This window comes from Netta rufina (assembly GCF_964035555.1).
Source record: "Netta rufina genome assembly, chromosome: 2".
Classification (NCBI taxonomy): domain Eukaryota; kingdom Metazoa; phylum Chordata; class Aves; order Anseriformes; family Anatidae; genus Netta; species Netta rufina.
In genome coordinates this window covers 57938620-57959704 of record NC_140124.1, presented here as the reverse complement: position 1 = coordinate 57959704, position 21085 = coordinate 57938620, and the positions used below count along the sequence as shown (strand labels likewise).

General features: G+C 40.5%; 1 protein-coding gene across 1 annotated transcript in view; it reads left to right on the top strand.

Annotated features, from left to right (window-relative positions):
* HECW1 (HECT, C2 and WW domain containing E3 ubiquitin protein ligase 1) overlaps positions 1-21085 on the top strand; it is a gene marked incomplete at both ends in the record, with an annotated part of 187478 nt that overhangs the window by 105680 nt on the left and 60713 nt on the right. Inside the window, 6 exons of the mRNA XM_084281623.1 lie at positions 1879-2021; positions 4015-4115; positions 5353-6714; positions 10186-10287; positions 14306-14401; positions 15908-16058. Coding sequence (XP_084137749.1) covers positions 1879-2021; positions 4015-4115; positions 5353-6714; positions 10186-10287; positions 14306-14401; positions 15908-16058 — 1955 coding nt within the window. The remainder of the gene's footprint in view (positions 1-1878; positions 2022-4014; positions 4116-5352; positions 6715-10185; positions 10288-14305; positions 14402-15907; positions 16059-21085) is intronic.

Sequence of the window (21085 nt, the reverse complement as noted above, 5' to 3'; positions counted from 1 at the left end):
CACAGAAGCTGTTTTACAGTATAATTGTCAACAACATTATAATGGAGAATTCATTAAATGATAAATTGCTGTACATCAAAATAACTTCATTGAGTTAAGTTATTTACCTTCTTCTGCTTTCCTTGTAAGTGTCATGTATTGGCAGTTACCCAAGGTTTTTAGCAGGTGAAATAGCAATAATACAACTTACTTTGATAAAGCTGCTTCCAAAGTACATGAGAAATTGATGTTCTACCCTTTGTAGGTTTTACGTTCTTTGGTAACCTGTTGCAAAGATGTAGAAAATAAGAAGAAAATAATGCTTTGCTGTTATTTGAAATGTTTTTCTCTGATTATTTGCTTTTTTTTTTTTTTTTTTTTTTTTTTCAGGACTTAATTAATAGAATATCCCACTCATGTTGGTTTCACTTGAAGCTGTTCAAACTAAGCATTGCTGGAAATTAGATCATGATCCAATAGAGCAAACAATTTAGGGCTTAACTCCAAGTCTCAATAACCCAGAGCACTGTTCTGTTGTGAAGATTGTTTTTGGCACTGGGAAAAGATAGAAAATCCTTTCATCTATCTCAATATTCACTTACTACAGAAGTCGGCTTCCAATTTAATACTGACTTTTCAGTTAGACAAACAGCAGTCTCACAGATAGCCAGCTTTTGTGCGCCACAGCAGAGATGCCGTTTTATTTTATTTTATTTTATTTTATTTTATTTTATTTTATTTTATTTTATTTTATTTTATTTTATTTTATTTTATTATTTTATTTTTGTCTGATTGATGATACCCTAGTAGTAGCAGGTCTGTTTGGCAGAAAGGATTCAGTGACCCATGTCACCAGCATTGTTATTCCTAAATAACAAGCTCTGCTTTCCTTATGGGGACACACCTACATCTCCAGGTGCTGTAATGCTCTTATGCTTGGAATCTGTATACATGAACTTCCTTGCACTCAAAACCTAAAATATTACCCTCCTTCCTGATTTTGCATGCACACATTCACTAAAATCTTACTGAAACATTACATGTAAGTAAAAGTAGATGTTCTTAAAACCAAATCAGCTGAGGTGGTGGTCATGTTTCAAAGCCTGCAGTGACACCTCCAGTTTTAGATGTTGCCATTCCTGTCTTCCCTAGTACCATTGGTTCTGGTGCCTGTGCCATGGCTTACCTTCTGGTTTAGCTTTGTGGAATCATATTGTGTGCTGGGTTAGGAGATTGATACAGATAAAAACTAATTTCAGACTTTTTCCTACTAAGGTTGGGCAGGGATGAGAAAGAGAGGGAGAAATTTCAATATGTATCTAAATATATATCTAAAAATTGTGATCAGGTGGCCTTCCCTTCATTAGATCCATACTTCTCAATAGCTGAGGTGTGCTGCACAGCTGAATGGCCATGGGTCTGGTGGAGGGAAATGCTGACTAAACATCTCTCCAGGCTGCCAGTTCCGTTGTACTTCCATGCAGCTATTTAAAGTTTTTAGAACATGGGGAGGGGAAAGGGAAAAAAACATAATCTGTAATGATTTACATTCCCATTTAGACCAGCAATCACTGGTAGGGCAGAGTACATTAGATTCCCATAAGTGCACTGTCCTTATCGTAGACAAGCCTTGTGTAGAGTGTTTGGATTCTAATATGATATGAATAAATTAAATTCCTGCGTTCCCCAAGCCCAATTATATAATGTTACACAGTACATATAGTGTGCTTTTACCTACTTGCTTTGAGAACAAGCTTTTTTATTTTGCAGGCCTGTGTCTTGGGGGTCCAAGGACTGTGAAAAAGCCGGACAGTCCCACGGGTCAATCAGATGCTAGCAGGATTTTGTTGCCATGGCTTGGATACCAGCTTCATGTTCTGTGCTCTTCTTTTCTTGCAGCAATTCAGCTTTGTCTCCCTGCCCACGGATGTCCTGGAAATAGAAGTTAAGGACAAATTCGCAAAGAGCCGACCGATCATCAAGCGTTTCCTGGGAAAACTGTCTATGCCAGTTCAGCGCCTCTTGGAAAGACATGCCATAGGGTAATTTTGCTGCTCGTGTTACCTTGAGCTTTTTAAGGAGTGTGCTGCCATTTAAGTCCCTGATGATGTATCATTATAGTGTTACAATGATGTCGAGGGGGAGTTATCAAACTGAGAGTTGCCTGTTGAATTATGTTAATTAGAATTTATACAACTATTATCCAGCCAGTAATTTTTCTCTATAGCCTTATTCATTGCGTTTTGAAACATGAGAACTGGCATTTAAGAAAGATTTTATGTGTCGTGACCACAAATCTGGAGAGTGCAATATTTTCAATTTAAACATTGTTTTAATGTTATCAACAGGCTATTTTCATGTTTCAGGGAATTAATGTGGGCTGAAATCTTGCCAAATCTGTTCCTCCTTCATTTAATTTCTAGACAGTGGAGATACTATAAAACATATGTGTCATGTTGTAACTAAATCTTTCTGACCCTCCCCTGCTGCCAAGGAGTAACCGGTTCAAATCAGCAGTCCTGTCCTGCTTCCCCTTTTTAAGAATGTCCTTGGAAGGTGTGTGCAGACAAAGTAACACACCAATTTGTGAAGGATGGATAGCATGTCAACAAAGCTAAAAAGTTGGCTGTAAACTCTAAGGTTTAGACCTTGAGGAGCAGGGAGAGAAAGAGTAATCTACTGAGAAGAACATAGGCAATGCAGTTCCCAAGAGGGCACTTCAGAAAATTGGATCTCAGTTCATCAGAACAGCAGGAAGCTGAGCTTGTTGGAAGTGTTTTTGAACAGCTGTTTCAGAAACTGGCTGTGATATTGACAGCTGAATCTACCAGAAGGGACTAAACTACCTCCCTGTTTCTCAAGTAAGAAAGATAGAGTGGCTTTTTAGAAACCAGATGGAAAAGAACAGCTTGGGTAAGGTGGAGCCCTATAACTGATATCACTGGCTTCCCTCGATGTGGAAAGATTTGTCATCATCATCTGATTATATCCTCCTATTTTACTTCCTTATGGTAAACACTGTCTATCTAAGGGTATACTTTGCCAAGAGCCGTGCCTCCAGCCTGCACCTAGATCTGGTTTAGTTTTAATACCATGGTGGCTTTTAAATCTCAGGCAAGCTCAATGTGAAGTATACAACCAAGATCATGTGTAAACCTTGAGATCATCTCATTTATATGAGTTTCCAATGCATGTGAAACTATCCTAGCAAATATATTGGGCCCAACTGAAAGTGAACTATGTTTCTTCAAAAGATGTATAACTATTACTATCTAGTGAACCCTCTGCAGTCAAAAATGCTTTGCAAACATTGATTCAGCCTCGTTTTGGGCAGCTGGGAAGTTAATCTCTTCTGTAGTTTCATTCTGTTCTGAGGGGTGGATGAAGTGTGGCAAAGGGAGGGACCTGCACAAGGACAGAATGGAGTCATTGATCAACCTTGTCAGGAAGGTGTTCTCCTGATATTTCAGCTTCATAGAGGTAAGAGGGGTGGAAAGAGATGAAGAGTAGTCGTTCAACCAGTTTGAAACAAGAAAGTGGTAAGCGGGGACTGGCCTGTCCAGGATTTGGAAAGAAAGGACAGGAAAGCTGAATTTTATGCGGATGGTGAAGGGAAGGAAATACAAAAATGCGAGGTTCTGCATAAGGGTAGATATGGTCAGATCAGCAGGGAAGTAAAGTCTTGTTACAATAGCTGAAGTGGGAGTTGTTTGCTTCCCATGTTGATATTCTCATACCCATGCTGCAGAAGTTCCATTCCCACCGTTCTCTCTCTCTCTATATATATACATATGTGCGTGTGTATCCCAGAAGCCTGTCTGAATCACTGACGCAGCTGTTCCATTGTAATTGAAGACATTGTCCTCTCCTGCTCTGCCATTTGTTCTCACATATGCAAGTCAACATGCCCTCATGGCTGGGTTGAATAGACTTTGAAACTCATTATGTATTTTTGTAGGACACAGCAGCTTTATCTGTGGACAGTAGACATTTGGTAGGTTATAGTCTATTGTGACAATATTTTTTTTCTTGCAGGGACAGGGTTGTAAGCTACACTCTTGGTCGCAGGCTTCCTACAGATCATGTCAGTGGCCAGCTGCAGTTCCGATTTGAAATAACTTCCTCTATCCATCCAGGTAATTCTTAATCTTTACGCATCATTTATCTACATCCGTCTTTTTGGTTTGCATTCGTTTCTCCTCAGAAATCTGAATTCTTTCCTGGCTGCTCTGGGACTCTAGGTACACTCGTGAGAAAGGAAAGTGCATAAAACCTCCTGTCACAGGATGCATCGTGAGTCACAATTTCTTCCCTGTTTCCCCTTAGCTTGCAGCTACTGTTCTATGCCCCTGTTCTTGGCAGCTTCAGATAGTCTCCCTTGTCACTGAGAGAAAAGAGGATGGAAAACTAAGGTCCCAGCTGCTTCTCTGTCATCTGCCCTGAGGAAGTGTTAGATGGACTGTTATTTGTGGAGTCATGAGCATTTGAGCACTTTAGGAATAAAAATGGAGAAGTAATAGTAGAGATGACTGAAAACTTCCTCGTTTTGATTACTTTTAATTTAAGAAAAATATAAAAGAAAATTTATTGTAACCCTCCCACCCTCCCTTTTGATTTGGTTTTGTTTTAGGTTCTCTTGTAGTTATTAGGAAGTCACTGTCATGATGGAGTCAGTTTGAACTTTGGTTTCATGTGAAAATCTCAATAGCGTTGCCCAGGGACTTTTTGCTTCTCTAAGGTAGGGCCCTCTCAGGAAAACTTTGTCAAGCCAGCAGGGTATTTGTAGTTGGAAATTGTGACCTGCCCCTTGCTGGACAAGCCTGACTCCTTTCTTTTGACTGGTAGGTGGAGTCAAAGAGCCCAGGTTGTCTGGCATCTGGGAGGAGATTGTACAGATGGGGATCAGATCAAAGGATTTTTGGGGGAAGTTTCCAGCTTTTGGGATGTGAAAAGCAGTTTGTTTAATTCTCTGTTGTAGAATCTTATCATCTTCTGCATGACAAGAAAAATGTCATTAAAACGTCAGAGAAGGCTTCCTTATCATTCCCATAATATTCCTTCTTATGGCAGTTGACTCAAAGAGCAGCTTCAGAAGGTGCTACCATCAGGTTATGTTGCAAGGAGGAAGAGTGCTGAATATAGAATGTCACCATGAGTAAGCCCCATAATCGTTAGATCCACCGTACAAAGGCTGCGTATCAAAAAAGCAGCATTTCTTGATGGTTGCTCACTTACCCACTCATTTAGTTCTGTAATTTATGCTTTTAATTTTCTCAGATTGCTGTGGATGCCTGTGCCCCCATAACCAAGCTACTCATTCAGTCAACACTTTGTGTTAAAGGAGTACGTAATTTCTTTTACTGTCTTATACAGATGATGAAGAGGTCTCCATTAGTGCAGATCCTGAGCCAGCTGACCTCCAGGAAAGCCCTGTGAACAACCCCACAGAGGAAAGCCTCGGTGAGCCTCCATGCATCAACACAGTGACCTCAGAAAACACAGCTCCAGAAGAGCTAAATGGATACAGTGTGAACAGTATGGATAGCCCAGGGGCTGTCAAACCACCTGGGGAAGTCAACCAGAACAACGTGAAGGAAGAGCTAGCAGGAGATGCAGAGGTTGATACGGTGCCAGTTCCCGAGCCCTTGGAATCCATCCCAGGAGAAGCGCTGCCTTCTTTGAGTGCCACGGACCTCACGGAGCAGCTGGCTCTGCTGGCTTGCATGTCTCCTCCTGAGACTGAAGCTAGGGAAAACAACAAAGTCAATTCTGGTTCTCAGGAAGATGGAGTCTTGAATAGTATAGAAGCTTTAGATGCCAATGAGGTGAGTGCAGATGTGCAAGCTGGCAAGGATCTACAGAAGAGTCAGGAAGAAGGGGCTTCAGCCCAGGAGGAGGAAGACAGCAAGCTCCAACTGAGGACCACAGCAAAGAGGAAAACCAGGCCATGCTCCTTGCCTGTGTCTGAACTTGAGACAGTAATAGCTTCAGCTTGTGGTGAGCCAGAGACCCCTCGCACGCACTATATACGGATCCACAACCTGCTCCACAGCCTGCCCTCAGCGCAGATGAGCAGCGATGGGGAAGAAGAGCAAGATGGTGGCAACGGTGGGGAGAACGACGAAGAGTCCACGGTCAAGGAGGCATTGGATAAGGAGGTGGTCAGTGAGAGCGAGACAATGGCAGCAGAGCCTCCTCTGGAAAATGAGGTCGAAGAGAACTTCAGCCAATGCACAGTGCCTCCCGGGACCTTGGAGGAGCAACTCTCTGACTTAAATGATGGGCTGTTGGACGGGGAACACCCCAGGACAGGAAGCGAGAGCGAGTCGAGCTCCAGGCCTAATGGTGACAACGAATGTGAGGCGTGCGACACCTCTTGCTACAGCCCCTCTTGCTACAGCACCTCCTGCTACAGCACCTCCTGCTACAGCACCTCTTGCTACAGCACCTCCTGCTATGACAGTAACAATCGCTTCTCCAGCCACACCCGCTTCTCCTCTGTCGACAGTGCAAAGATTTCTGAGAGCACGGTCTTTTCCTCACAAGATGATGAGGAGGAGGAGAACAGTGCTTTTGAGTCAGTGCCAGATTCAGTACAGAGCCCTGAGCTGGACAGGGAGCAAGTGGATGGCTCCTCCCAGTGGCCAGACGAACTAGTAGCTCATGGTGGGAACCCACAAAGAGCCACAGAAAGTCTAGACACCCCAATAGCAGGTCCAAGCAGCAGAAGAGAAGGTTAGATCCTGAGAATCAATGCGCTGAGCAACCCTGATTATCTGGATGTCACAGAAGGCATCAGATAATCGAGGTTTCAGATAGCTCACGGTTTATTTCCTATAAATTTGGGTGCTCTGAGCTGGGCGATATATCAGGGAGGGTTGGATAATTGAGCCTGTCTTTAAAAATCCCAGTAATCTCCCAGCATATACAGATGGGGATCCATATATATAAGGATTCCTGTAGATATACATGCATCATTATAAAATCAAGATTAGCTGAAGTTATGTGGCAGATCAGCATTATCACATCCACCAACCCATTCCTTATTTCCTGGGATTGTTTCATTTCACATATCTGATGTACTGCCATGTCTCTGGTAGCCAGTGAGAGGACCAGCTTGTGCTTATCAAGGAGCAGATATGCTGATTTACTCCAGCTGAAGACCTGGGCCAGTATCTGTATATGATTGGTAGCCATACACAGTCATATGTGTGGAGAGAAGCAAACACTTGCTAGTTAGAAATGAAACCAGCTACCTCTTACAAAGCCTGTTTATTCCAGTTTCCCAAATATCAAACAGATTTACATCAGATTTCACAGACCACAGGGCAACTCAGGTATTGTGTGTTGTTTTTGTTTTTGTTTTTGTTTTTGTTTTTTTTTTTCTCAGATGCTTTGAAAATTTGACTATATCAAAGTTCTCATCTCATCTTCCTCTAGAGATGAAACATAATTAAGAAAATCATTTTTGTCTTTTTAATTTTTATTTTATTTTATTTTTCAATCCTTCCAAATTCTTATATTAAATTCTTACTTTTGGTAAGTTATTTTGTGTAGTTACATAAAGGGTGGATTTGGTCACTTATCGTTTCTTCAGCTCATTTATTTTTTTTTCAGGCTGAAGAAGTAAAGGCCTCAGCAGCAGCTGAGGGTTGTGCAGCAAGGTCCTTGCATTTCCAGATTCTGAGTCAGCTTTATCCTAAATTAACACCAAATTTAAACAGCACCAAGAGGATATCAAATTTGGGATGACTGGGAAACCACAGCCAAAGCATCCTTCTGCCTTTTCTGTGGCCATTCTCACTTCATTTACTTCTTCCACTGCTCTGGCAAAAGGAGAGGTGTAAGGATGTCCCTACATACTGGGCTGTGTAATGCCTATCTAAACAGCCGTGCCTAAGCAATTATTCACTCTGGAGAACAGAATCTGGCCCCCCTCAAAAAAAAATAATTCTCAGAAGTAAAGAGAGAAACAGAAATCCCCTGTGAGGTGATCCTTCTTCCTTGCAGGCGAGGGTATTTGTATAAGGGCAGCATTTATGTGCACATATGCCTAGGAGGGCAGGAGTGTGTGTGTGCATGAGACCATGCTTACAGATCCGATGGTTACTTTGGGCTGCATGCACTTTTTAAAGAGGGGATGTGGGGAGAGGGTGTCTTCTTCTGCATACAGTTTCAGAACAGCTACAAGACTGTCCCTCGAGCCTGTATAAAGCTCACTGCAGCATTCACAGTGGCTTTGATTAGCTGAGAGAAAGGCTGAAGGGCAGCCCTGTTCTTAGCACTTTTGATATCACCAGGGGGTACCTCAGTAACGTGCACACTGTTTCACGATTTGGCGGCTGTTACAAGCACAGTAGATATGGTCACCTCCGCCTGCTCCAGGTGACTGACACTACCATGCTTCCGCTGGCTTGGCGTAACTGTCTTGACTAGGGGAGAGTCAATTGTGGTGAGGTAAGTAAAGAAACACAGATGGATGTTCTGGTAGTTTGTGCTACAACACCTGGAGTAACAGCACCATTTTTCAGGCTGTGAGAGATGGACTTTTAGCACCGAGCAATAACTTATGTAACTCTGCTGTCTGTTCAAAACACACAGCAGATGTGACTGTGAGATACGCCTATACACAAGTGGTTTAATGAAGACATTTAAGAGGCCATACGGTATCATCAGAGCATCTAGAAGAGGGAGTATTTTTGTCTAAGCAGTTTTTCTCACTTCTGGATGGTGTGAGATTTTTTTTCAGTTTTACACAAAATTGGCTTCTGAAGCCTTCTAGCTGTTGGTTGTTTAAAGAAAATGTATAGAGATATATATTTAGGCTTTTTTTTTTTTTTTTCATTTGATAGCTATATGTTATTTTTTTTTACAAAATATTCTTTCTTAGGGTATTAAGATACTGACATTAAAGACAATTAAAGCAGCCAGCACACAGAATTTGGTTCAGCTGAAAGGTCTGTTTTTAATTGTTAAGTATCTGTGTAATTTTCTGGTGATGTTGGAAACACTAAATATTTTTTCCTAAGATGTATCTTTTTGATGCACATAAATGTTTTATTTATGTAACTTAGATTGTATCTCTGTAATACAGACCCACCTGGAGCTGGAGGTTATAGCAAAAAAACTGTTAGCACACAATTTGAAAATGTGTTCATTATTAGGATTAATAGTCCTGGTTTCTAAGGTTTTAAGGAGAGAACAAGAAGGAATCTGAATTCTAGAACCTGCAAAGTTTTATCTTGCAGTTTCCTCATTCTCACAGTTAAGTCTAAGATGAGGAATAAATTTTCATCCTTATCATACGCTTCTTAGTTTCTTAGAGGATTCTATAAACATTGAATGGATCTTAAGTTACTTGTTCCTCTCAACAGAACATGAGTTTGGACATTTGTTTAGGTTTCATTTATTTCATACTCAGATACATAGGCATATATACAATGTTAGTGTTTTTAAAAACTACCTCTGCACTGTCTACTTACTGTGTGTCACTTCTTCCTTTTCTTCTTCTTCTTCTTCCTTCTTCTGTATCTCAGGTCTTCCCTCTTTATCTCAGGTCCTGACTATGTCTCACTATCTTTTGTCCTCTCTTCTGCCACCTGTCTCCTACCTGTTTCTGGTCCTTCTCTCATTCTCCCTCCTTCCACCCAAGATGGACACTTTGAATTTTTAAATATACCTATAGAAGGGGACGATCTTCTGCCTTGCAGGGACTGCATAATCCTGCCACTCCAGTCCACTTATACAGTCATTGATCCTTTGGAAAAGCAGAGAAGGATTCAAGGCAGTTTTTAGCCTTGTATTCTGCTGATGGGAACAGTTGGAACCAGGATTTTGCATGTTCCTGCCCAATTTCTGCAGAAGCTGCTTGAGCTGTACAGTATTTCTCAGAGATCAAGCCTGATTCTTCTCTCGCTTACACTTGTGTGTCTATGAGTCCAGAATCTGGTTCATAATAGCTTAGCACTGACACAAACCTGAGACCAGAGCCTTGACTGCATTATTTTCATAATTCTTGGGCATGTGAGATATTATTAACATAGCGCCTAGAAATAGGAATAACCAAAGCTGTTAGGACACCAGGCTAACCTCTGTAAAAAAAAAAAAAAAAAAAAAAAAAATCGCTTGTTTTACAGTAGCACATTTTTTGAACCACTTTGTAAGAACAGTGAATGACTGTCAATATCTTGAATATCTTGTCCATAGGTGATTGTCCTTTACTCCATAATTCTCAGCCAGTCAGCCAGCTTCCTTCTCTGAGGCCTGACCATCATCACTACCCAACTATCGATGAGCCTCTTCCACCAAGTAAGCTTTAGTTTTTTAATTTATTACATTTTTCAGCCTTTCCTGTTAACTCAAACAGTGTAGAGGTCAGTATGTCTTTCTAAATAACCCCATCTGTTCTGTATACGCTTTCTCCAGAACCTAAGCAATATGGTCTTTTGTTTCCCGTATTTGACCCTGACTTCAAGTATTGCCATGGTGTTTTGGACAAGCACTATAACCTTCCTCTGCCTTGATCCATCCTTTTACTTACCTACCATGATATGAAAATACTAATGTTTCCCTGTCTCCAGTCAATGCTGTAAGACTGGAATGAGTGGGTATCTGTCAAGTGTTCTGGAAGCCTTACAAAAAAGCTTCTGGTTGTTGTGTCAGCAAGGTACTCTGATTTTTCTGTAATGTTTGTCTTCAGGATTTTTCATAACACAATTCCAACATGGTTTGAGATAGCACTCCCTGTGGTCTGTCAGCTCTACTTGCAGGTTCAGCAGGAACCCTTTCACAGTCAGGATGCTCCTGGGACAGATAGCAGGTCCAAATCTGAGCAGAAACAGCAGAAGCTGGGGAAAGGCACTTCATGTACCATGGACCCATCGTATTGTTTATGGATTTGATGATCAAATCATTTTATGTTCATTATGGATTGTAATGGTCTCTGAAGTTATGCTGAATAAAAATTAGAGGGTTGCAAGTAGAGTGATCAACCAACAGGCTGATAATACAGGGTTTTTACTGCCGTGTCTACTGCTGAAGGTGTTTTCCCTTGGTTCTACAGCCCTTCACTCGTGTACCTAGAGGATTAGCCCACTTTTTGCATTAGCGTTAACTGCCCAGCAGAGTGCACTCTATGCCCTGCAACGTGCTGCGAGTCAACTTCACATTCTGCACGTGATTTAGCAACCTAACTTGTGCAGTGCCTCAGAAAACAACCAGGCGTATAAACAAAGCACTCTATTTTCTTCAAAGCCCAAGTAGGGAACGCGCTTATTTGGCCCATGGTGCCCTTGACAAATAATTCATCATTTACCAACCATGCTGTCAGTATTCCCTGAACTGAAAATAGCCCCGATGCCGGCGTCAGCTGCACAGTAGCATGAATGATTCAAATGCCTCTAGCCCAATGAAGTCTTATTAGAGTCCCAGTGTGGCTTGCCGGTGAATGATGAAATGGGAATGGTTACCTCTGTAACAGGAAAATCTCTCTTCCTCCCACTCTTACCTCAACATTTTGTGAATAGTTCCCAATTAGATGACTTTATGATAGGACACTGACTCCAGCTCAGGTAAACAAAACGTACTGTCAATCCATGTCCTATATTCATCTGTCACCAATTTAATACATTTTTTCCTCGTTTTTATAATTATCCTCAAAAGGCCAGTATTTCTACCATTGGTTTTCCCAAGTGCTTTCACTACAAGGTTTAAGAACATGAAATGCAGTGCACAACAATACAGTGCAGAAGTTATATCCCGTTGTAGGATTTTATTTTAGCATTCACACGTAACCTTTTTACAGTAGAGACTGAAACTTTGGGGTTAAGCATATTGATTTTAATAAGAATAGACTCTACTAAGTTAATTTTGTGAGAAGAAAAAGTTGAATCAGATAATATCAACAAGGAAGGTAGTGCTAAAAGCTCTCAATGAAATTTCAAAGTAATTTTAAAAGAAAAACCATGGTCTTAATCTAGAAATGTTTCTTCATCTAGCATTTGGTATCACTGCCTCAGTGCCTTTAATGCCTCTTAATCCTAGCTAAATAATTCTCAAATGATGGGAAGGGAAGAAACTTTGCATTTTAAATGTGAGTTATTGGTTAAACTTGGCTTGCCTCTCACATGTAGCATTAGTTTTGGCTCAGAAGTACTGTTGGAGATAATTTGCCATTGCTGCAAGTCCAGTCTACAGTGTAGACTCTCCAGTGTAGACTGGACTTGCAGCAGTGTAGATGAATAATCTTCTGGTCAGTCTTTTTTCTCTTTGGAATAGTTTTCTGAATAGCTTTGTTTCATCATAACCTCATACCAGTTGGTCCCAGGAAGGAAATTTAATCTCAGACAGCTTTGTTTAGGAAAGTAATGTAGAACGGATTTGTTATTTATGTAGGAATGTCCTAGTGACCAGTCCAAATGTTAAGGCCTGTATGCAACTGACAGGTTTGCAGAACTTGCACTGCCTCCTGACGGCATTAACAGTCACCCCTTACTACGCCTGTGATCGCTGGTACTGCTGCAAGCCCTACAGAACTGAAGCCAAGACAAACACGTGCCCAGTTCAGCACCACTCTATGCCAAAGGTGTGGCTGAGCTTGGAAAGGGAAAGGCAGCCTGTTTACTCTGCCCCTCTAGGATTATGGGCCTGCCAGAAAAAGTTGCGTCTTATAGTGTAACTCAGAGCAGTTGCAGAGGCTGCTGTGAAATAAGACTCAGCAGATGGAGGGGGATCGCTGGAGGACACAACCGCTGCTGTCCCGTTTCCAGCCTGTGGTCCAGCATGCCACTGCTGTGGAGGTTAGATGGAGGTTAGTCTCTGTTGTAGTCACAGTCTTAATTTGCCTGGAAAAGTAACAAAGAAGCCTGAGGGGATTTGGCTGCATGCTAGATCACCTGTCCCCCTGAAGTAGCGTGAAGGAACTTGAGCACAGCTCAAAAGAAGACTCCTGTCTGTCAGTTCACGTGTCAGCCCATCCATCTCCGTGCAGGTATCCACCATCTGTCCACAAATCTGCTGTCATATGCAGCTTCAGTGACTTGTATCACTTACTGGTTGTCTTGTGGGGAGGCAGGAAGCGCACCTGACATCTATGGACAACAAAAATACCAACACCTGCCACTCTCTGACAGCCTTCCCAGGTGATCAATACAATAGTTATTCAGCTGATCAGAAAGGCTGTTCCAAGGATCAGTACTCACCTAGGACTGCTGCAGGTTTCCCAAAAGCCACGTGACACAGTTCCTACTATTTCAGTATGCCACTGCCAGTGTCAGCCCATGGTTTCAAGTGTATACACACATAAAGCAATGAATAAAGCAGTGCTCATGGTTAGATTGGTGTAGTTCATGTTTGTACGTAATGCTGCTGGATGCCTGATACACACAGCAGAGATAGCCTGTCTGAAGTTGTAGTCCAGCCTGCATGATCCTGACCTGATATTTTCACCGTGACCTCCAAGCTCTGGACAAGTTTTGTTGCTCCTGGATTTCTAAATGTTATGCTTAAGAGCTTAGGAACTCTGCATTACATTTAATTAGAGAAACACTGCAAAATAGCCTCAGAAGCCATTGCTCACAGGACTGGATTATGAGGCACTTGCTTTACTGTGTAATTGGGCAGTTGTATTCTTACTGAGTGCCTATCAGCAGGCTCCAGACCAATATGACGTGGACCGTTAGTTGGTGTCTACTATGTAGGGTGGCTTAGAGTGTGGGTCTAAGGATCCCACAAGGATCTTAGGGTCCAGCTCCTGGGTCCACACAGGGCCACCCAAAACTCAGACCATATGTCTGAGAGCGTTGTCCAAACATTTCTTGAACTTTGGCACTTCCCTGGGGAGCTTCTTCCAGTGCCCAACCACCCTCTCAGTGAAGAAACATTTTCCTGACATCCAGCCTGACCCTCCCCTGTCACAGCTTCACTCCATTCCCTCAGGTCTTATCGATGGTCACCAGAGAGCAGAGCTCAGCACCTGTCTGTTACATGTATACTGCAGTGGGAGGTGATTTGGCCTTTGCCAGACAATGGCATGAAAAATAAAGATCTCAGTGATGTTAAGATACACCAAGTCAGCTTTGATTTGGGCCAAGATTATCTCATTTAGGATGTTGCAAATAATGCATGGCTCCAGAAGGGCCATTCCCCACCCATGGTGGTACACCTGCCGCTAGTCACAGCATGCTTGGCAAGGCATTGGCCTTCAGCCTGCCCTGTGTGTCAGACTGATTTCCTTCAGTGTGCATCTGTTGCGCTCCATGTGCTGTTTTTCACTGTCTTGTGTTTTAGGTATAGTTTTCACAAAGCTGTGTTCTTGTTCTTGCAACAGCTACAACATCCTTGGTAAACCTTACCTGGTGGGAGAAACAGAGAGCCCTCCCCTTAAGATTATGTAGGGATGTTCACTGTGAGGGAGGGAGACTGTGTGTGGTGTGAGCATAGGCTTTGCACCTATAATTACTGAGGTACTTACAGTCGACTCTGAAGGAAATAATGCACATGCATGAGGTTCCTGCTGTTTTGAATTCTTAGAGAAAATTCCCCAGGGGACTTCTGGTGTCCTTTCCAGGTTCCTGGTATTAATATGCCAAGGGCAACCAGCCATAGACATAAGCCAGCCTACACTAGGCTGGGACCAGTCTGGGTAAGGGAACTGAGTTTAGCCAGGGGCAGTGTTCTGGAGGAGGAAACTGGTTGTGAAGGATGGGTTTCCAGACAAAGCAGGGAGAGGTACAACTTCAGTCCTTCTCTTAGAAAGAGGAGCAGGTAATATGTAAAGAGTGAAGTCCAGCTGATCCTAAATATGATCATAGAAGAACATAGAAGGAATGGAGTCATCCCCAGTTAGAGCAGGAAAGCTGGCATCACAGTAAGGCTATGGGAATAACAGAGAGTTTTTGCCCCCAAAAAGGTAATTACCATATGTACATTTGTGTGTGAATGTGAGTGAGGTTTGTACATAAACAGGTGTGGAAAGTGTGTGCTTATATTTACATAGATGTGTCATCAGCTGATGGATCAGATAGAAAGAAATACAAAGCTAGCAAGTCAAATTTATATCACTACTCCATACTTTCTAAGCAATCTGATGTGAGAGTCTGTTTTACTTTCACTTCAGAATTTCCCCCGTTCCAACCCCTTTTGTCATCAACATTACCATTTTCCACAAACCATTGGATACTGAAGAACTTTTAGTTTTCAGTCATGGGGCAACTTGAACAAACATTAACAGGAGACAATAATAATGGAAGGCTAAATATTATGCTGCAGACTTTCAGTCTAGTTGGCATTCATCAGTACAATAAATTTATGAAACATCTATTTATATCTGCAGAGATTTCTACAGGTATGTTCAACCAGGCTGTGATCAGTTTTCAGGGGAACCTATAATTGTTGTATGGTATCCTTCTGAGACACAGTATAAAAAAAGAGAGAAATGAAACAAAACAAAACAAAACAAAACAAAACAAAAAGAAAAAATGGGATTTGCCACATTAGCTCCTATTTAATCCTGCTTTGCTAAGCGTCAGTTCTGTGTGGCTACCCTGACCTGCAATGAATCTAGCCAACTGGTATTACTAATTGTAAAATTATCCAGCCCTTTAAAAATATACCCACTATGTCACTTGTTTTTCGTAGTCTATGATGGTTTTCATAGGCTGCCTATGTGCTGTGTGTGAAATATTTATGTATATGCATATATTGCATATACATACATATAGGCAAGCACAGAGTATATATATATTTGAATATATACACTGAATATATACACATATATTGCACGCATATAGACATCTATATAGTATCTATCTCACGTGTGTGTATCCACTCTCTGTGTGTATGTATGTCTGTGTATATGTATCTCCCACTTTTTTTTTTTTGGAAAGCTTCACACTGACACCATCATCCCTTCTTTTCTTTCCAACCCTAGATTGGGAAGCTCGGATAGACAGCCACGGGAGAGTATTCTATGTCGATCACGTCAACAGAACCACCACGTGGCAGCGCCCCACAGCCGCAGCAACACCAGATGGGATCCACAGGTCTGGCTCTATCCAGCAAATGGAGCAGCTGAACCGGCGGTGAGCAGTTGCGTCTAAATTCCCTTAAGATCCACACTCCCCTTCTTCCACACCATGCCAGTGGCTTCCTTCCTTCCTCGCTGTATCCCTTTAGCTCCCTAAAGATTTCTCCTCTTTCCTTGTCCAAGTCTAATATACATGTTCCTGTGTCTGCTGATCACTTTCTACCTTGGTGTACCTGCTGGGAGTGTTCAGTACCCAAACTTGCCCACATGAGGAGCGCTGTTGAGTGAAAGATGTTGCAAAACATTTCAAACAGTAAGAGGCTTTGGAAAAACTCCCAAAAGAGAGGGGAGCATTCTTCCAAAAGATGGAGTCACTTTTTCTTTCTAACTCTTAACTCTTAACACATAAACTCTCAACTTTTTTATCTTAGAGTGGTACCCATGTGTCAGCACCTAACACTGTATCACAGTATCTTCAGAGGTTTCTGAGCTGACTGTTACTGAAATATTGTTGCTATATCAGTGTGGCATTTCTACTCAAGCTAGTTAGGCCTATTGAAAGATCTGTCCCCTAACAGAGCAGGGCAGAGCAATGCCTTTCCAGAGTATGCCTTTCTAGACATAGAGAGATCTGCTTAGTGTTGTAATAGGTCTGTAAATCTGTGAGTTCATTCTGAACTAGCTCAGTTATCTCTTAACATGGTACATATTTTCACTTTGTGTGACTCATCCACACATAGATTTGTTTATCATTTCTTTCTCTTGCTTGCTTTTTGGACTGAATTTAAGAGGAAAGACCAAAAAAAAATAATAAAGAGCTAGCTAAAAATCTTCCCTTTTTAACTTCAGAAAAGATTTTCTTTATTATTCCCTGCTTACTGTAATGATATGGTTTCTTTTCTAGACAAGCAAAACTGAAATTATATTCTAATCATAGCATGTGAAATGCCACAGAAGTTTGTTGGCCATTTTCTCTTTGCTAAGAGAAAGATCTGCAGCTGAGAGAAGAATGCAGTTTCAAAGTACTGTTTTCATATGCGAAATAGCTTTGGAGTTACTGTGTGTAAGGAGAAATGGGTTCTGAATGACAACAACTGGAAAGTTAATGTAACTTTTGGAGAGTAAACCACTCTTCTGAAAGTGGTTATTGTACACAGTAAGTTGTCACCATCAACACACTCTTGAAGAAATTCTCCATTTTTTCCCCAACAAATTTATTATTTTGGATGTCATTTGTAACATGTATTATGTTTTGCAGAGGTGAAAGAACCTGCATTTGTTTCCATTTTAGTTTTCCTCAGAAAGTGTCAAGCTACGATGTTAATATTAAAAACAAAAAGAAAGAAACAAACAAAAAACTCAAAGTGTATGTTTAATGTAGATTTTTTTCCAGTTAATTTATATGACTCTTCTCTGCCATTTGGCATTTGTCTTCAAGAGGGATTTGGGTTACATCAAAGATCAGACTATTTGACTGCCACATAAGCAAGCTATCTACCACAGAAAGCTCTTTTCTGGATATACATCAGACTTTTTTTCTTTTTCTTTATTTTTTTTTTAAGTTGAACTGTCATATAACTGCAGCATAAAGCCAGGAGAAAGTCTTTGTGAGAGTCTTTGCAAGAGTTCACCATTCTTCTAGCTAAAACTGGTTAATCGGTAAATGAGCTATCTCAGATCTCACCAGAAACTGCAGAGTAGGCATTGCATTTGTGACTTCCTTGCTGCAAACTTTATTCCTCTGTAGGTTTTCTTGTAGGTTGTCTGACTTCCTTGGTTGCGACTTGATTGTCACTGGTTTGGATTGGTAATTGACTGTTAATGGATCTAACATTCTTCATTGGATCTCTTTATTTTTAATATTCAAATATCTGATTACAAAATGAGAAGTGGAGAGGGTTTTCAGTAGTGGCATAGCTCTCTTTAGCTGAATCCTGTTGGAGACTAAGCACTGTGCAACTTAATAAACATAAATTGCCATGGCTTCTTGGGACAGGGAAAAAAATGATGATTCGCTACACATTGCCAAAGAGCTCTACTGATTTAAAATGTTGAATGAGGAGTTCTGTTCCCAAGTTTGGGAACATTTCCTAAGATTCTGATAAATGAGATTCATACTGAATACTCCATTGAAACAAACTAAGCATTTCTGAAGTGGAAAATAATTTCTGTACTTTCAAACAGGCTGCTAGAATTTTAAAATTTTCATTGTCCTAAAGCAAATTTCACATAATTCAAGTCTCCAGATTTATGTATTATGAGGAAAACAACATTTCATAAACGGTTACTGGAAAGCACTATGGAGAATCAGGCATGGTTTTAAGCACTCATTTTAGAAATACCGTTTTTTAGTGTTTCAAACTTCATTATTAGAAACATTCTTCAGCAAACACACCTGAGAATCATTTTAAGTAAGGCAATAGCAAGACCTTCCTGACAGAATTAACAACAGCCTGAACTTTTGCTCTAACCTGAAACAAAAAGGGGCTCAAAGCCACTTAGTTTGGAAAAAAAAAAAAAAAAATTGGCCACTTTTCTTTTTGAACCAATCTACTCACTTTTTAGCTTCCTGGTTTCATTTTTGGGAGGGAATGGAAAGACCAAAATATTACAGGGAAGCTTGGTATTTCCAGCCCTGCCAAAACCACAAAGCCTTGGAAATTTAAAGAAACCCATAGCTATAACTCTTCAAATCCAAGAGCCTAAACCTGCTTTCCTTCTGTGCTCAAAGCTTTCTATTAGCTGTGCTAGGCCACTCAAGGATAAAGGGATTGCAAAACTGGAATCCAGGTGTTAGGCAAGTTCCGAAGAGACATCCATAATTTTTATTTTAAAGACTCTTTCTCATTTTCTCAACATCACATGACTTGCTAACTTAGCAAAGCCTGCAACAGCCATTGCTGATGAAGCTCTGTTGGAAAGATCCTTTGCAGCATATGTATATCTAGACTTGTTTTTTTACTGATTTAAAAAGTAATAAATAACACACAAAAATATATTTGTGTAGTTAAGACAGCCTCAGTGTGGTATTGTTAAGCCTCCATTTCTTCGACAAATCACTTTGAAAGGAGACTGAAATTTCCAGAGCCATTCCCATAACTTTTGCCCTTTCAATGTTTTCTTCACTTACTTTGACATTTTGGGGTATTTATATAAGATGAGTTTATAATATTGAAACCCCCCAAAAGCATATTTTTTGTTGGCACACAGCTAGTGTTGCTCTGTAAGGTTTGCCAGTAGGGATTTTCTACCAACTATTAAATGGAAACTACAAGTTTGTTTATTTGTTTGTTTGGTTTGTTTTGTTTTTATAATTGTGCTTATATCATTTGATTACATGAACTCCTTTTTTTAAAAAAAAAAAAAAAAACACTTGCTGCCGCATGTGGGTGTTTTAAAACTCCTACAGTACAGTACTGGAAACTTCATTCAGTTGCCTGCAGTCAAGTAAATAAAAATGTGAAGTGTGGGTCTAAAACAGAGGGACATAACAACTAAGACAAATTCATGCTCTTGTGAAATCTGCTATCAGAAGTTCCTTGTAAAGATGGATATTTACTTAAAAACAGAACCCCCAATTGATGTTTTTAAAACAAACAAACAAACAAACAAACATTTCTAAAGATGCTCTTTATTGAACTTCCAAAAGAAATTTTAGATGTCGTTAGATACTGAGGGACAGACATACTACTGTGAAAGTTTAGTGCAAATCTACTAAAACTTAAGTAGTTTTTCTTAATTGTCTCTAGCCCCTTCTGCCCAAAGTTGAGTTGCAGTAAGTTGCTGGAGATGCTACCTGTTGAGAGATGTAAAAGCCAAATTGTCTCATGTGATCCCATGTCACTTTGAAGAACTAACTCTTGGCCACCTTCCTATCTGGAGTAAAATGTGCATTAGCAATTAAAGAGAGAGAAAGAAAGTAAGTAAAAATTGTAAGTCAGAATATGAGCTGAGGAAAGAAAAAAGAGTTTAAGTCTGGAAAATGAGAGACAAACAATGCTGGATCAGATTAAATACAGACAGTAAAGCCATTCTGATTTATGTAAGTATGGGAATGAAATCCAGAAATACAGATAAAAATATCAGGGTGGAGTAAAAGCTAATTAATCTAATTAAGAGGGCCTACTTTCTTTCTTTCTTCCCCTTTCTCCCTTTTTCTTTCTACTTCTTTCTTTTGTTTTATTTCTGTCTGTATATGAAATATATTTTCTTATTCAACATATAAAAAGATTTATATTCATAGCTAACCAGTAGAACCAGAGAAATCTTGATCTCTCATTCATCTGTCTGTGTGGGTTAACTAGATTTTGTTTTGTGTGGTGTATATTTGATCACTCCAGCTTATTCTCACAGCCAGATATATACTTTGTTCCTGATCTGGTAAAGTATTTAATATTGGGATCATCCCTAAGACCATGATTAATCCTATTGGCATCAATTAATATGGTAATTAGTTCTATAATTAACATGGAAATGGCATAGTTTTTAAAGGTGTTTGCAGGTTTTAATTCAGCATTTACTTGGTCGTCTTTCTCACTGTTGCTCGCTTGTCTCTGTATTGTTTCCTCTCCCTCGTTCTGCAACCCAACACAAGCTAAATACTCAATCCCATTAATTTCCTGAAATGGATATAACCCATCCTTACGCTTTTCACACAGCTCATGTGCTACATTCTATTCTCCTTTTCTGTGGTTGTCACATTAATTATAGCTCTTTGAGTTCACACTACCTACTAGTCTACATTCCATATTGCCTACCAAAATGGAAGTGTTCTCTCCTGGTGGCCGTGCTGTATCATCATCAACATTGTGAACACTTTTAATATCCATTACCTTTTTATGGTTGAGCATGTGCATCCGATACTGTAATAACAAGGCTGAAGGGCACTCAGTGCATCATAGATTGTGCTATCATAAGACTAAATGAGAGAGTGAACCATGATCCACTAATATTTTTAGGTTCCAGACATCCAGATGTTTTAAAGAGAAGCCTAGTAGCAATGTGTAGCCTAAATACCTTTATGAATTTGACCTTTGAGTCTTCTTCCTTGCCTTGCACAGTAGCTATTTGTTAGTCAGTGCA